At 39.0% G+C, this 15,407-nt stretch overlaps 1 protein-coding gene across 1 annotated transcript in view; it reads right to left on the bottom strand.

The window, feature by feature from the left end:
* Positions 1-15,407, bottom strand: part of mov10l1 (Mov10 like RNA helicase 1) — a 60,638-nt gene that overhangs the window by 562 nt on the left and 44,669 nt on the right. Inside the window, exons 21-24 of the mRNA XM_039665782.2 lie at positions 13,751-13,924; positions 13,523-13,672; positions 6,695-6,802; positions 5,292-5,432 (exon numbers count right to left, since the gene is read on the bottom strand). Coding sequence (XP_039521716.2) covers positions 5,292-5,432; positions 6,695-6,802; positions 13,523-13,672; positions 13,751-13,924 — 573 coding nt within the window. The remainder of the gene's footprint in view (positions 1-5,291; positions 5,433-6,694; positions 6,803-13,522; positions 13,673-13,750; positions 13,925-15,407) is intronic.

The following is a 15,407-nucleotide window of genomic DNA, read 5'->3' as shown; positions in this document are numbered from 1 at the left end:
GAATGATTTTTTCTATAGTTTTTTTTACATAAACACATTTTAAAGCAGCACTCTGTAACTTTTTCAACCTTTATAATATTTTTCCAAACCCTTGAGAAACCTATCGACTTACAACATGACAGGTCTGCCATAGCCTGACAGTGTCTGTATCACCTTTACTGGCACTCTGTAACTTCGAGGTGCGGCTAGGAACCCAAAAATTGACTGATTTACGGCATACGTCACTTCCCCCACTTCCTTTAGAAAGCCTTTCGCAAGAGCCCAACGAGCCCAATATATCGGAAAATATTTGGAGTGGGTCAGACATGATTTTGACCACTTAAGTTTTGTTTTGTAGAAAGCTTGTAAATTTCGTTTTGTATAAATTGTATCTTCATTTTAATAAATGTTTCATCAACAAATTGACTGGATTAAAACATTAGAAGCAAATATCAGACAATATAATCAGGACACAGAGGCGCGCGCGTGAACCGGAACGCGTCTCATATATGAACCACCGCGATGCTTGCCTCACAGACCTGAGAACTACAGAAAGCTTTAAATGTCTACTTTTGAACAAGACAATTAAAAACGAAAATATATTGGCAACTATATGTATATGTAGGCTAACTATATGTACATATGTAGGCTAATTCGAAGTATGCATTTCTCTCTATAGGCCTATGCACGTTCACTGCGAAGATGGCGAGTCAGCATCAACTTTATCTTTGCTGCTGACACTGACAGAAAACACTAGTTTATTAATAAACAATTCAAATGTTTCATGCATGCGTGTCAGAAACAGAGCATGCGCGTGATCAGTTTACTGTTGGTAATGTAGACTGCAGTGCTTTCTTTTAAGGGCACTTAACACACTCAAGCGTCCCCGTAGAGCCGGGGCGGGCAGCTCGCGTCAGCTCGAGACATGAAAGTATACCGATTACTGAGTTTGGTAGGGGCTACATTCTTGCAAGTAAATAATACATGATTAGACGAACAAAATAATCGGTCAGGATAACTATCCTATGTCTGCAGGCTGATAGTCATGTTTGTTATTTATTTTTATGGTGAAAGTGTCTTGCCTCAGGCTATAATGCAAATTGATTTTTTAAATTTGCAGATTCATCTGTGGTAGCTTGATATTAAATATGCTCATTTAATTCAGTGTTTTTTGGTAGATAATAGCCATATCGTCAATATTATAATATGTAAAACAGTAGCCAATTACGTTACTAACGTTACGGCTAACGTTACTATTAAGACGCTGGCTTGTAAACGTGAGCTACGCGATCTTTTGACGTTTAAAAAAAATAAAGCCGATGAAACTATATTCATGACATGCTGAAATACAGTGTTGTAGTACTCGAGACTCGGACTCGTCTCGGACTCGGTCTCGAGACCATATTTTAATGGTCTTGGTCTTGTCATGGACTCGTGTGCATTTGGACTCGAAATTGACTCGTACTCGAACATTTTTTTTTTAGGACTCGGACTTATTTCCGAGTCCACTCGAGTTCAATTCAAAATATTTTTCATGATTATTAATGTATGTTAATAAAATATTTCTTTAAATTGATTGGTGATTTTCTAGTGCGCAACTGCGCATGACAAATTGTAATAAAATTACTTTTAACACCACCTACTATGTGGCCTTTTTACCCTAAACTGATCATATTTTTTAAACTCTAAGTAAATTCAGTAAAATAAAAAAAGGATTTCTCTAAGTAAATAAAAGTAAATTAGGTAATCAACCCTCACTGGTCTCGGTCTCGACTCGGACTCGACCGTCTCTGGTCTTGGACTCGACTTGGACTCGGTCTTGACTCGGACTCGACTCTCTCTGGTCTCGGTCTCGACTCGGACTCGAGTGAGGTGGTCTTGACTACAACACTGCTGAAATATATGCCAATGTACCTTGGATGAAGACATTTCACACGCAACACTGGAGTCTGCCCAAGATGTGAGAACTACTTCCTTCTGCAGAGTTCGTGGGTATCGCTTGTCAACAAATGCACACTGTATTCCCTAGTGTAACCATGACAGATTTTACGAAAGAAGTAGAAGACAATACTGTTTCCCCAACTGTAGGGGGACTGTGAGAGCAAAATTTCAAAAATAACATAATGGGGCTTTAAAGGTGCCTTTAAAGGGTGGTTGATAGCGATTTCACTTTTTTCATTTTAAATAGTGTGTAATGTTGCTGTTGGTACATGAACATTTTCTGCAAAGTTGCAGCGCTGAAAGTTCAATGTAAGCAGAGATATCGTCTTTTAAAAATCAGGAAGTTTAATGCTTACAAAAACGACTCGAATGGGACTACAGCTGGGTTTTAGACGTCACTAACCCACACATTTGCCTCAACCCTCCCTCCAAAATATGTCAAAAAAGGCATGGCCATATTTCTGCGGCTCGTCGAGGGAGTTGTGTTCACCCAGCTGTCAGGTCTTCTGTGTTCGGGCTTCCCACGGACGTTGTAGTTCGTCAACAATGGATACAATTTATGTTTGATTATGTTCCTGAAAATGACGATCGTAATCTAGCTCTCTGTGCTGCGCATTTTACGGAAGACAGCTTCCAGAATCTCCACGAATTCAACACCGGATTTAACAAGAAACTGTTACTAAAACATGAAGCAGTTCCAACTTTAAAACCAGAGGCAGCAGTTGTTGGGCCACAACCTGTAAATATGCTAAGACTTAATCACTTTAAATGTATCTGCATGTATAATTTCAGACAATGTTTTAGTTTTATCAAATGCCAGCACTGGCTTTAGTAGCCAGGCTTTAGTAATCCTATTCCGCATGTCTACGACAAACACGTACAAACATTTTGGACCTGAATTTTTATGTACTCATTTTGTAATGTATATATACATTTTTTTACGTAAAATGGGATATCTGCCGTGTTATTATGTAATGTTTTCTCCCTTTCTTTCCAAACCGCGACAAACGCCAGTCTTCCTTTTCTGCAAAATGCCACATATCCGCTAAACCAATCACAACGCACCATTCCACGCAATGTAAACAGTAACGGCAGCGCTTTAACTAACCCGGCTTCCTAGGTTTTCTCTATTTTGTCCTTTCGATCAACAGATATATATATATATATAAAAGAAAATACAGGTACTTCAGTACTTAAAGCTAGCTAGCTACCAAAAGGTTTAAAGTTAAAACAATATCAACTGCAGCATTAAATCTACATTGTAAATACCAGTACAGTTTTTATTTTAAATCAAGTAGAATTTCTATAACTGTGTGTTGAACTGATTATCACTCTTGTGTGTGTTAAACAATCTACTTACAGACTGCTTCATTATAAAGATAAACAACAAATCCCCAAAATATATTCATAATCTAATGCTATTATAAACTAGCCTGGTTCAACCAGACTCTAGTTCATTTCATTTCCACATAGAGTCTGGAACCGCTCCATTGAGAAACGTTTCCTTCCTTGTAGGCGGGTTCACTATTAAAGTTCAAATCTATTGGATCTGCCCAAAGTCACTCACGATCTGCCATAGCCAATCGCTAACGGGGTGTCGTGAGTGACGTATGTCACGCGCCGAAGAGGATTATGTTACGAGCGCCGCAGGTTTTGTTAATCTAGGAACAATTATTAATTCGAAATGTATATTTGACACGAAGGACAGTGATATATACATCCAACGGTGGAAGCTGTGTCTAATCATTACAAATACGCCGCTGTGGTCGTTTTCTGATCTGCCACAAATGGTGTAACATTAGCTGCTACAGTGAATGATCAGTCTGTCTCTATCTGCAGATGTGTAATAAACAACAATTTTTCATATTACATCTTATTGTTTCTTAATTACCTTAATTTTGGTCTTCAAAGTATGTGTTTGTACATTTTTATATGGCATTTAGTTTTTTTAGTAAAACAAATCAACCATTGCCATCTAAAACTGAAAATCAAATATCTTCAAAGTATGGTTTTTCACATTTTTATTTATGACCATTATTTTTTTTTAAATCACAACCAATTTGTATGATTTACAACATGTAAAACTGACACACCAACCTCCTGCACGAGTGCACAAAGGGGCTCAAAATGTTCTATTCATCACAAGAATCAGTAAATATACAGTTGGGAATATGAGCGACTGACATATGACTCCTGAGCGGATCTTCAACCATAGTTTAGCAGCCAGGACTCGGGGCTGAACACCAGGCTAATAAACCGTCCGTCCAAAATGTCACGGTCATCGTGCACGAACTGCCCAGCACAAACTTCCAAACTTTCTGCCTCCTTCACTTGGTCCTCAGTTGTGCAACAAGAGGTTAGACGATAACAATCCGGCTTTAAATTCTGTATATTCGGCAGTTTCTTTTCCAACAACCGACCGAATAGCTTTTCTCACGTCTTTCTCCGCTGCCATTACTGAACTGAAACTGACGCGCTTACATCAACGTCATCGTTCTCAGCCACTCCCTCTATTCGCTGATTGGTCCTACAAAAAAATGATTTCTGGAAACCTAAGGATATGGAGCGGTCCCAGACGTAGTACAGAAGTAAAATGAAATTGAGCGGAAGTGCGTAGGAGGGCGCAGCCAGGCTAATTATAAACTAGATTAGTGAATAATACACATTGCTATTTGTATTGTTGTAAAATACATTCCTGAAAAACAAGATAACAAAAATCAAAAAGATAATTATTTTAGATATAGCCAAGGCTACTCTAAAATCGAGACACGTTTTAAGTGTATTGCACAGCTATACACATTTAATGAGGCAGCAATATATGATAGATAGGGCAGAACAAAAAAGGCAATTAATAATGTCATTGCGTCACTGCATTATGATATGAAAGGCTCCAATACAGTGCGACACAAAGCGCTTATGCGCATCCCGAGCGGAGAATGATGTGCTTGAAGCCACGTGGAGTTACAGCACACAGCACGTCGGATTTGGATCGGCCTCGTCTGATCGATACCCGATCCGGTAAAAATTGCAGTATCAGAGCAGATACCGATCCTGAGTATCGGATCGGGACATCCCTAATAATTATATTGATGGACAAAACGTGTAAGAATCATAAACTTTTGTTGATCACAGAGCTGGTTTTTGGCGATAATCCAAAAGCCTATGGGAAAATCCAATTGGGTTTTTGTTGAGGGAACCAGTGTAACACTAAATGCTAACTGACGATTGGCCAACAAATTGTCGTAATTCCTGCACCACTCTATACTGAGTTGACAGGGAAAGTTTAGAGTGTCTCCCCTCATTGGATTTGTTTCGCATATCCATACAAAAGACATTCAGTTACTGCAAGTATACCGGGCTTTAAATCTCACCTTGATTAAAATGTGTGGGTTTCCGATAACAATGAGGAGAGCTTTGGCTCGTGTAATGGCAACATTGAAACGCTTTGGGTTGGAGAGAAATCCCAGCACGTTTTTCAGTTCATCATTCACCAAGGACTCATTGGACCGGACCTACAGTTAAAAAAAAAGTCTATCTTAGAAGAAAGAAGAAAGTTTCTTTAACACCACTCACTTATCCACAAGTTTCCGAGGGGCGCTCCTGTAAAAAATAAAGTGGGTGAAAGTGAGGCGGCGGAAGTAGCATTCCAATGGTATTTTGTGTGTTGGTTAGCGAAGAGGCTAGCTGTTTTTCGGAGAATTATTTTACCATTTAAAGACGCAAATCTTTATGAGAGATGTCGTTACGGAGCTCAGGGACAACGTGCTGTTCGCGGTTGTATAACCGGACTAAACTAATTCAGTGGCTTAAACGTGATTGTTTTGAATATAAGCTGAAAACGAAATCAGAGTGATTCTGCCAACGACTGTAGTTTCCATCACCTCCCAAAAGAAGACGAATCTTCCTGTGTACATTTGTTTAAAATCTTAATATTCTCTATCAGCTCTCTATCAGCATGTGTTTGGCTGTTCGCTACTGATGTTACACCTAAACTCAGGATCAAAGCCTGTGTTGACAGAATACCAAATGTGCCAGTTAATGTATTCAAGAAACACATTCATTTATAATTTTGAATAAACTCCAAAGCACAATGACTAAGTGTGTATTTTTTATTTTAATTGTTTGTCAGCTCACACAACTGTCTGTCACCATGCCTTCATGAGTGGGAGTATTATAATAACATTATTAATAATCAATAATCAACTACTGCGGAGTGTAAAGGTACTGTTATTTCACCCTTTTTAATTTGGTTGAGGTTGTGTTCCCATATCGTTAGCTAGTTTGGATCGCTATAACTTGAATGACTGTCAACTGTTGAATGAACGAGTGTCAAGCATGTCAAATCGTGCTTTGATTACTTCAAACCGGAATTCGCGCCCACTTTTGACGCAAGGCCTCATGGGGCGTAGGAAACTTGTGGATACCTGTGAGTTAAATCATTTACTAGACCACGTCAAACATTCATTTTAATACAGTAGATGTCCATTTTCAGCATATTTATTAGGATGGTTTTGAGTTTGTGTGCAAACCCTGAGCAGTATGGTAACGTGTACAATAAAAAATAAAAATAAAACATCTTTATTATGGTTCTTGTTTTACTCCGATTTTGTTTGTCAGTCTGGTTGTTAAAAAATGGCATTACATGTTACAGTGGATATGAAAGCCTACAAAATGGCCTCACTTACTCCCAAATTAGATAAAGTAGGTCTCTGGAAATAAGTGAATTGTGGAAAAGTACTGAATCCAAAGTACCCGGCCAGGAAGGGCTTCTTACCGTTGACACGATCATGATGAGGAACTCCTGGCCCTGAAACTCTTCCACTGAGCCCACCTTCACATCTCCCAGACCCACCTTGTGGAGCAGCACACGGATCTTCTCCACCTGACAACACATACACACACAATATCTGGGTGATCCTGGGTTTCACGTTAATCCTGGGTATTCATAATCTGACGTCACTGTACATTCCTAAACCCTGGGTTAGCAATCATATTTGCATATTTGCTATATCAGTTCGCATAGTTTGTTTGTCCAGTCAATGACATCGTTTACATAAAAACCTTAACACTGCACATCCTTGTACAGTATGTACTGTATATTGCCAACTGTACTACCAATTTTTTTGACTAATATTATGAAAGGTAAGAATGAAACAACTCAAATCAGTAAGTTTTCCATCACCATGTGACATTCCCTGTAAAGGCAATAAAAAATAAAATAAAAACATTTTAAATGTAAGAAATGTATTGCTATAACATATTACAAAGACTGAACTGTAAAGTACTGAATCGTGAAGTTTCAGTTTTTCACCACTGCGGTGTTCCAGATTTTTTGGCCGGGGTTAAAACAGGGCTCGATGACGCACTGGAGCCCCTGAGCTCCTGGACACACCCCTACTTGATGACGCAGTGACGCCACTGAGGCTGGCCCCTCCCCTAACAATAGCATATTCACATCAGTTTGCCTCTCAATCTCGAGTTACTGTCAGTAGGCTACTACAGCCTACAGTTTGCTAGCTAGCTATGCCTACGTCACAGAAATATGTACTATCTGGATGCCATCAACATACACAACAGATTGGTGTCCCTTATTAATTTCCGAAAAGTGATCATATCAAGAAGAGGTGGAATAATTTTGTCAAGAGCCACTTTGATTGAGAGCTCAGAATCACCGCCAAAACCCGCCTCTGTAGTCATTATACACGGGATCATTTTAAAAACTTTCGTCAGAGACAAATGGGATTCACTGATAATCGGCTGTTACTGGTGAATGGGGCCGATCCGACCATCTCTTGCCTCGGTCTTCATCCTCCCGTCCTGAAAGCGGTTTCACCTACTATCACCATCAGCAGCTTTCCCGCAAGTGGGCATGATTTCAGCGCAGGCAGCGGACTGAAAGCAGAGAATACTGCTAATTTTTTTTAGAATTTGATAGCTTATTTTATTTATTTGGCGGCTTTTTTTCCTCATTCAAATTTGGCTTGGTGGCTAATAAACTCAGAACACATACTTCATTTTGACTTTACAGGGACTTTAAACAACTGTTTATATATAGCACGTTTCCATGACTGTCCAAAGCACATGAATATCAGGTATTTGATTGGTTGTCAGTTGCTAAGCATCTAGTCGTTACATTCTAACACTTCATCGTTTCAGACTACACAAATTTTGGCAAAATTAACAGCACAAAAGCAAACTCCAAATCATCGGTCCTTATTCTACTACACCTCTCAGCAGATATTCGACACCGTAAACAACCAAATCCTCCAATCCAGCTATTCTGACTTTGGCATCAAAGGCACGGTACTTTGGTGGTTTCTGTCTAACTTTACAGGCAGATCTTTCAGGGTTTCATGGAGAAGAAGCTAATTAATGCCGTGCCTCAAGGTTCAGTGCTGGGTCCTCTTCTTTTCTCTATTGACATTGGGAACAAACATCTAAGGCTTAGTTCTATTATCTGTCATTTCAACCTGATGATCCCACGGTCTCAACTCGTACCTCTTCATTCTTCTCCTTGGATAGAGTGTAATCTCCAGCTCAACCTTGCAAAGACGGAATTCCTTATACTCCTTGCAAAACCCATCAGTTGACCACAATATCACTGTTCAATTGGAGTCTACTACACCAATACAAACCAGGACAACCAGGAACCTGTGGGTTGTTTTTGATGACCAGTTCAGCTTTAGCACCCATAATTCACCAACACTTGTGTAGCTTTGCGTTTTACAACATCAGGAAAATCAAACCCTTCTTGTCAGAGTATGTTCCTAGTCAAAGCTCATGTATAAATGTTGCGTACGCACAAAATGGGGATAGAAATATGCGTACGCATTTTTCCACGCGCACATCGGGATTTATAAAAAATAAACTTGGCGTAAATAAGTGCGCACCGTAAGGATGCGCTTGACCGTGCGTACGCAGTCTTTTCGAAGATTATGGGTTTTGGCGACACCGATGGTGAGCTGGAGTCAAATGTCTTTTTGCTTACTATTAGACAGAGAATCTAAAGAAAATTATACATCTACAGAAAGATAATACAAATATAATTTCACAAACCTATCATCACTTGAAGCAAACATCCATCCCTTCTTAAATGACCGTGCCAGCACGCGCGTTGGGCCATTTGGTGAAACTAACTGACGCACATATAATATAGCCTATAATCTAACGGCAGATGGAGTAAAACCGTAAATCTTCATTATGAGTCCAAATCATAAATACAGTCCATATTCACAATAACAGTTTAAATAAATAAGAAAATGGTTTAAACTATGTTTTACTTCTGATATAAACATTTAGATTAAAAATGCCATTCTCATTAATGGAGTTAAACTCTACATGCAATCATTACTGAGAAGTTACAATAGATACAGTATATATATATATATATATATATATATATATATATATATATTCAATAAATAGAAATATACCTATTTGTTGTGGATGCATTGCTTTTGAACACTTTTCTTCAGGCATGCTGTGTTTTAATGTTTTAACTAGAGATTGTCTGAGAAAACTGTTTCGTGCAAATAATGCACAACCATGTCTATCTCTTTCCATTAAAATATAAATCAATTACTATTTGGCCAGTGGAAAAGATTGAGAAAAACTTTCTCTGAAATGTATTTAACACTATTTAATTTATTCATTCAAAAACAAGGCAAGGATAGGCTACTAAAAAAAAATGTTTGTAGTAATGTGACGGCACATCCGCATTTCATATTTTCCTAACGTCTTGTACCGTTAAACTTGGTATCACGTGGATGAATAATCATATGCAAATGATATGCAGATGAGGATATGCATATTTAAACTAGGCGTTGTAATCTCCATATATGGTTATTTCGGGGAGGAGACGCACGTGCGCATAATCTCCCGCTGACTGGGATTTATAAAGTGAATTCTGCGCAGGTTCTGGCGTACGAACGGTTTTATAAATCTGAAAACTTTTGTGCGTACGCAAATTCTGCCTTATGTGCGTACGCACACTTTAAGGATGAAATCTACGCAAAGTTTTATACATGAGGCCCCAGGTCATTTCAAGACTAGACTACTGCAATGGTCTAAGCCTCTGCCGACGACCCAGAATACAGCAGCATGTCTGGTCTTCAATCAGCCTAAGAAAACCAATGTCACACCCCTCCTAATCTCACTTCTCTGTTTCCCAGTTGTGGCCAGAATCAAATATGAGGCTTTGACACTTGCTTTTAGGACTGTCAATGAAATGACACCACCCTACTTCATGCACTCTTGGCATGCCCTCTCCTGTCAGTTACAGTCACTAAACAAACGACTCAATGGCTTGTTGTGAAGAAACAGGAAGTCACATTTCAGAACCTTCACCTTTTCTGCTTCTTTCTGGTGGAATGAGCTGTAATCCTCCAGCTAAACTGATGGAATCCATCACAACCCTTACGCCGCCTTCACACTGGCAGTTGAAATCAGCTCCGATGCGGCTGCGAAACGACCGGAAGTCATTCATTTCCTATGGAGATTCGCAGGCCGCATGCGAATGGGTCCGAAACGGGTCCGACCGAGTGCGGTGTGAAGAAAATCGTGTCCGTTGGTCATCCGAATGCGTTCAAAAATTTGAACTCGTGCGAAAAGCTACGGACGGTTCCTATCCGACAATTCCAGCGGAAGTTGAGCGTTGCTATGGTACTGATAAACAAACCTGAATTATTAACTTTTAATAAAATAAATTATGATTTTATAACGGTAAGTTGTCATGTCATTTTTTATTTTCATGACTTTCTAACGTTTATAAGGGCAGTTAATACAATTAAATTGAAGGTAGACATTGAACTATTGACCACTATATCACATATTTTAGCCGACCTGACATGTCAACGTATCATCAGAGAGATCATACAGTAGGGTTGCCGCGGTGAGGAAAATTTCCCACCGGTTAATCGACGTGTGACAACACCGGTAATCCCGGTGTCACCGTGGAGGGCAGGGCGGGGGGATTAAATAGCTTTTAAATGCGTGCGCGTTATACTTTCACTTTCGAAATAAGCGTCAATTGCTTGAATGGACAAAAAAAACAACTCGCTGATAATAAAACTTTTATTTATAGACTTTTATTAGCATAACGAACGAATAAAAATAACCCCATGCATAGGCTGAAAAAAGTGAAAATCGGCAAAATGTGGGCCCAAACAAATAAGAACCATAAAACGTTTATTAACGAATAAGAAAATAAAATAGGCCTAAATAAATTACACAAAGTTTAAATGAGATAAAACCAATTAAAAAGAGACGAATATAAAATAAAAACGGACCTTAGCCTACATAAATGACATACTTTCACTTTCGAAATAAGCGTCAATTGCAATTCAGCGTCAATTGCTGTAATGGACAAAAAAAAAAACAAAAAAAAAAAACAACTCGCTGACAATAAACTTTTATTTAGACAGCACTTTTATTAGAATAATAAACGAATAAAATATAGACAGAACTTTTATTAGCATAACGAACGAATAAAAATAACCCCATGCATAGGCTGAAAAAAGTGAAAATCGGCAAACTGTGGGCCCAAAAAAAATAAAACGTTTATTAACGAATAAGAAAACAAAATAGGCCTAAATAAATTAAACAAAGTTTAAATAAGATAAAACCAAATAAAAAGAGACGAATATAAAATAAAAACTTTAAAAAGGACCTTAGCCTACATAAATGACAGCACTCTAAAAAAAAAGTAAAACACTATAAATTGGCATTTATTAACATTAATATATATTGGCCAAAATATTGCCAAACAGGCGCTTTTGCATTGCGTTTTGACACCAAATCTTCCGCCATTATCTTGCTTTTCTGTAATTTGACTCGTTCTCGTCTCCACACGTGCTAAATGGAATCCTGATGCTTGCTGATCTGTGACGTGACGGCACGCGTTGCGCAGTTCATTTTTAATTATAATGCTCTCTTTAGAACTAAATAATTGAAAATTATTATTTTTAATTAATTCAAATAAATATTTTAGCAAAAACGAATACTTTAAAAAAAAAAGTCAAGACATCGCGGTGTCACGGTGGGAAAGTGATGTCACCGGTGATGGGGCTTAAAACCGGTAACACCGTCAACACCGTCTATCGCGGCAAGCCTATCATACAGAACTGACAGAATCAAACTTTAAAGGGTTAGTTCACCCAAAAATGAAAATTAAGTCATTAATTACTCACCCCCATGCTGTACCAACCCCGTAAGACCTTCGTTCATCTTCGGAACACAAATGAAGATATTTTTTATTAAATTTGAGAGCTGTATAACTACCACATTGGCTCCTAAGGGACTGGCTCTTGACGGCCCAGAAAGTCAATGAAGAAAATGTTTAAATATCCCAAGTGACTACCGTGGCTCAACTATATGTTTATCAAGCGACGCGAATACTTTTTGTGCGAAAAAACAAACAAAAATAACGAGTTTATTCGACTATTTCTTTTCTTCCTTGTAGGCCAGAACGAGACTTCCTTAGATTTCCACGACGCATGCGCGAGAATTGCGTTCTGAAGGGTGTAAGTGTCCGTGTCCGACGCTTTTCACTGTGTAGTACGACGTCCGTTGGGAACGTATTGCGTATTACGGAGCTGATTTCAACTGCCAGTGTGAAGGCGGCGTTAACGCGAGACGGCAGGCAAAAAAGTCATTTTTGTGCATACCGGTCGATTTTCAGAATTTGGTATACTTTGCTTTGTCTCCTTTAACAGTGAAACCATAAAAAGGACAAAAGTTTAGATTAAAATGTTAATTTTTAGACAGTTTGTGTTTTTACGTCTGTTTTCCTCTACCTTTGTAAAAAAAAGCATTTTTCAAACATATATCTCCGGGGTCGCTTTTGAAAACAGTGCGTGTTTGGAATCGTTAGAAAGCTCATAGCGTCATGATAGCTAGTCTAAATATGGTAATTTCATATTCACAGCTCACCAATAGGCAGAAACTAGAGGCCGACCCAACCCACAAGGCGAAACTTCTTTGGCTAAGGAAGATTGAAGTCTCATAGACGGTAAAAAACAATGGACGATGCCTCTTCGCTCTCTTCCATTGGTGAAAACTGAAGCCGCCAGTGTACCGATATGGGCTGAAATCTCAGGACCAGACCAGCGCAGTAGTAAGCAGGAAGTAAAGCCGCTAAATCAACGCTCCGCTCTCACAGAATGCATATATAAATATCAATAATACAGTTACGCTTTGTTTTTTTAATCTGTCCTTGAGTGTGTGATGTGTTACAGAGCAATTACAGGCCGTGTTTACACTTGGTATCACATCAGGCAGATCTGATCTTCAGCCAATCAGGACACGGCACATTTACACTGGTCAACATCAAGCGGCTTCTGTATCTGAAAAATGGATCCCATCTCGGTTCCCCACACAATAATTACAACAAGTCTGTAAAGTAAAAATTGGCCCTGGTGTAAAGTCAACTTGAAGTGATGAGGTTTCTTTTAAAATCTATTTTCCGTCATGGGGCTATGCATTTCAAACCTCGTAAAAAAAAGGAGGGGGAGGTTGCAAATACTAATAACGCATTGCATTGATGACAAACAAAAATCGTGGCCAGATGGCGAGAAAACGGTCCATCTGCAGTACAGACACTCACCTGCTTTTTATAGGGCGCGATGACACCAATGTCTGTAGCTGGTATGGGGTTGTAGAGTCTCTTTGCTAGCTGGCAACAGTACATCATGACCTGCACTGCCTCCGCGGGATTAAACCATGATGGATTACTGCCCTCCCTCATCTCAGTGCCCTTCAAAACACGGTCAACATTTACAGCAGACAAAAACGCATGCAGGGCCTGAGAAGGGACATTTGAGTCTTCACTTACCCGAACTCCATGAAAAATAAAGGGGAAGCCTTTAGTTGGAAGTTTGTTCCAGTGGCAGAGAGCATCCACCACAGCTCTCTGAGAGCGCACACACAGCTCGCCCGCGTAGAAGAGTCGTGAAGGCAACTCCAGCAGAGCCTCGTGGGAGCGATAGTTATAGACAAGCTTGGTCACCTACAAAGCAACAAGAATTTTCTATATTCAACAAGGGGGTTTTGTGGTGGAGAGCCTAGGAAGTGGTTCCCCATCACAGGATCTGAACAGAGCCACCCGTTTACTGCTTCATCCATTCTCGTAGCATTACTCATTTGAAGTAAATACTACAATCCTAAATTCAATCTGTTCACCATATAAAGCGATCGAGTCACTCCAGAAAATTTGGACTAACCTGCTTAAAGCAGTAGTTCACTTTTGAAAAAAATTTTGCTGATAATTTACTCCCCCTAGTCATCCAAGATGTCCATGTCTTTCTTTCTTCAGTCGAAAAGTAATTAAGGTTTTTGATGAAAACATTCCAGGATTTTTCTCCATATAATGGACTTCATTGGGAACCAAACGGTTCAAGGTCCAAAAGACAGTTTCAGTGCAGCTTCAAAGGGCTTTAAACGACACCAGACAATGAATAAGGGTCTTATCATGCGAAACGATTGGCCATTTAAAAAGTTTAATTTTTATAAGCACAAATGCTCGCCTTGCTCTGTTTTGTGATGAACGTTCGTGACTCTCCTGTTCAAACTCGTTCATCAAAATGAACAAATCTTTTTTTTTCGAGTCATAACACAAAGGGTCCTAGATAAGACCCTTATTCATCAACTGGAGTCGTTTAAAGCCCTTTGAAGCTGCACTGAAACTGTCTTTTGGACCTTGAACCATTTGGTTCCCATTGAAGTCCATTATATGGAGAAAAATCCTGGAATGTTTTCATCAAAAAACTTAATTTCTTTTCGACTGAAGAAAGAAAGACGTGGACATCTTGGATGACATGGGGGTGAGTAAATTATCAGCAAAAGTTTTTTTTTTTTTTTTAAGTGAACTACTCCTTCAATTCATATAGATTAGTTTAACAAGCATCAAAGTGGTAACTGTGTACCTGTCAATGGAGGGACAGAACGATCTCAGATTTCATCAAAGTTTTTCATTTGTGAAGATGAATGTCTTGCGGGTTTGGAACGACATGAGGGAGAGTAATTAATGACAGAATTTACATTTTAGGGTGAACTAACCCTTTAAATGTTTTTATTGATTTCAAATCATGATGTGTCAGTAAAGGTTCTTGACGGAGCTGCTGGAGGGCAAGAATCTGCCAATTGATAAGGCGACATGGTCCTTATTTCAATACTGAAATTACTCTTAAGTATGGACCATTTATATGCCTAATTAAAAAAAAATAATAATTAAAAGGTGACGTACATTTGTACCCAATGTTACCTTCTTATATCTCAGTTTAATATGCAGAGTTATCAATAAATAAGCCATTTGTAAGCCACAATTTCATGCTCCCAACTTTGTGGGAACAGTTTGGGGCCGGTTCCGTCTGGTTCCAACATAACTGCGCGAGTTGTGGAGGAACTTGACTGGCCTGTGCATAGTCCTGACCTCAACCCAATAGAACAGCTTTAGGAAGAATTAGAGCGGACACTGCGAGCTTCTAGCCCAA

This window comes from Pimephales promelas, chromosome 5, assembly GCF_988280905.1.
Source record: "Pimephales promelas chromosome 5, fPimPro1.hap1.1, whole genome shotgun sequence".
NCBI lineage: Eukaryota > Metazoa > Chordata > Actinopteri > Cypriniformes > Leuciscidae > Pimephales > Pimephales promelas.
Note: the sequence above shows the minus strand (reverse complement) of the source record. Positions and strands in the feature narration are given on the sequence as shown.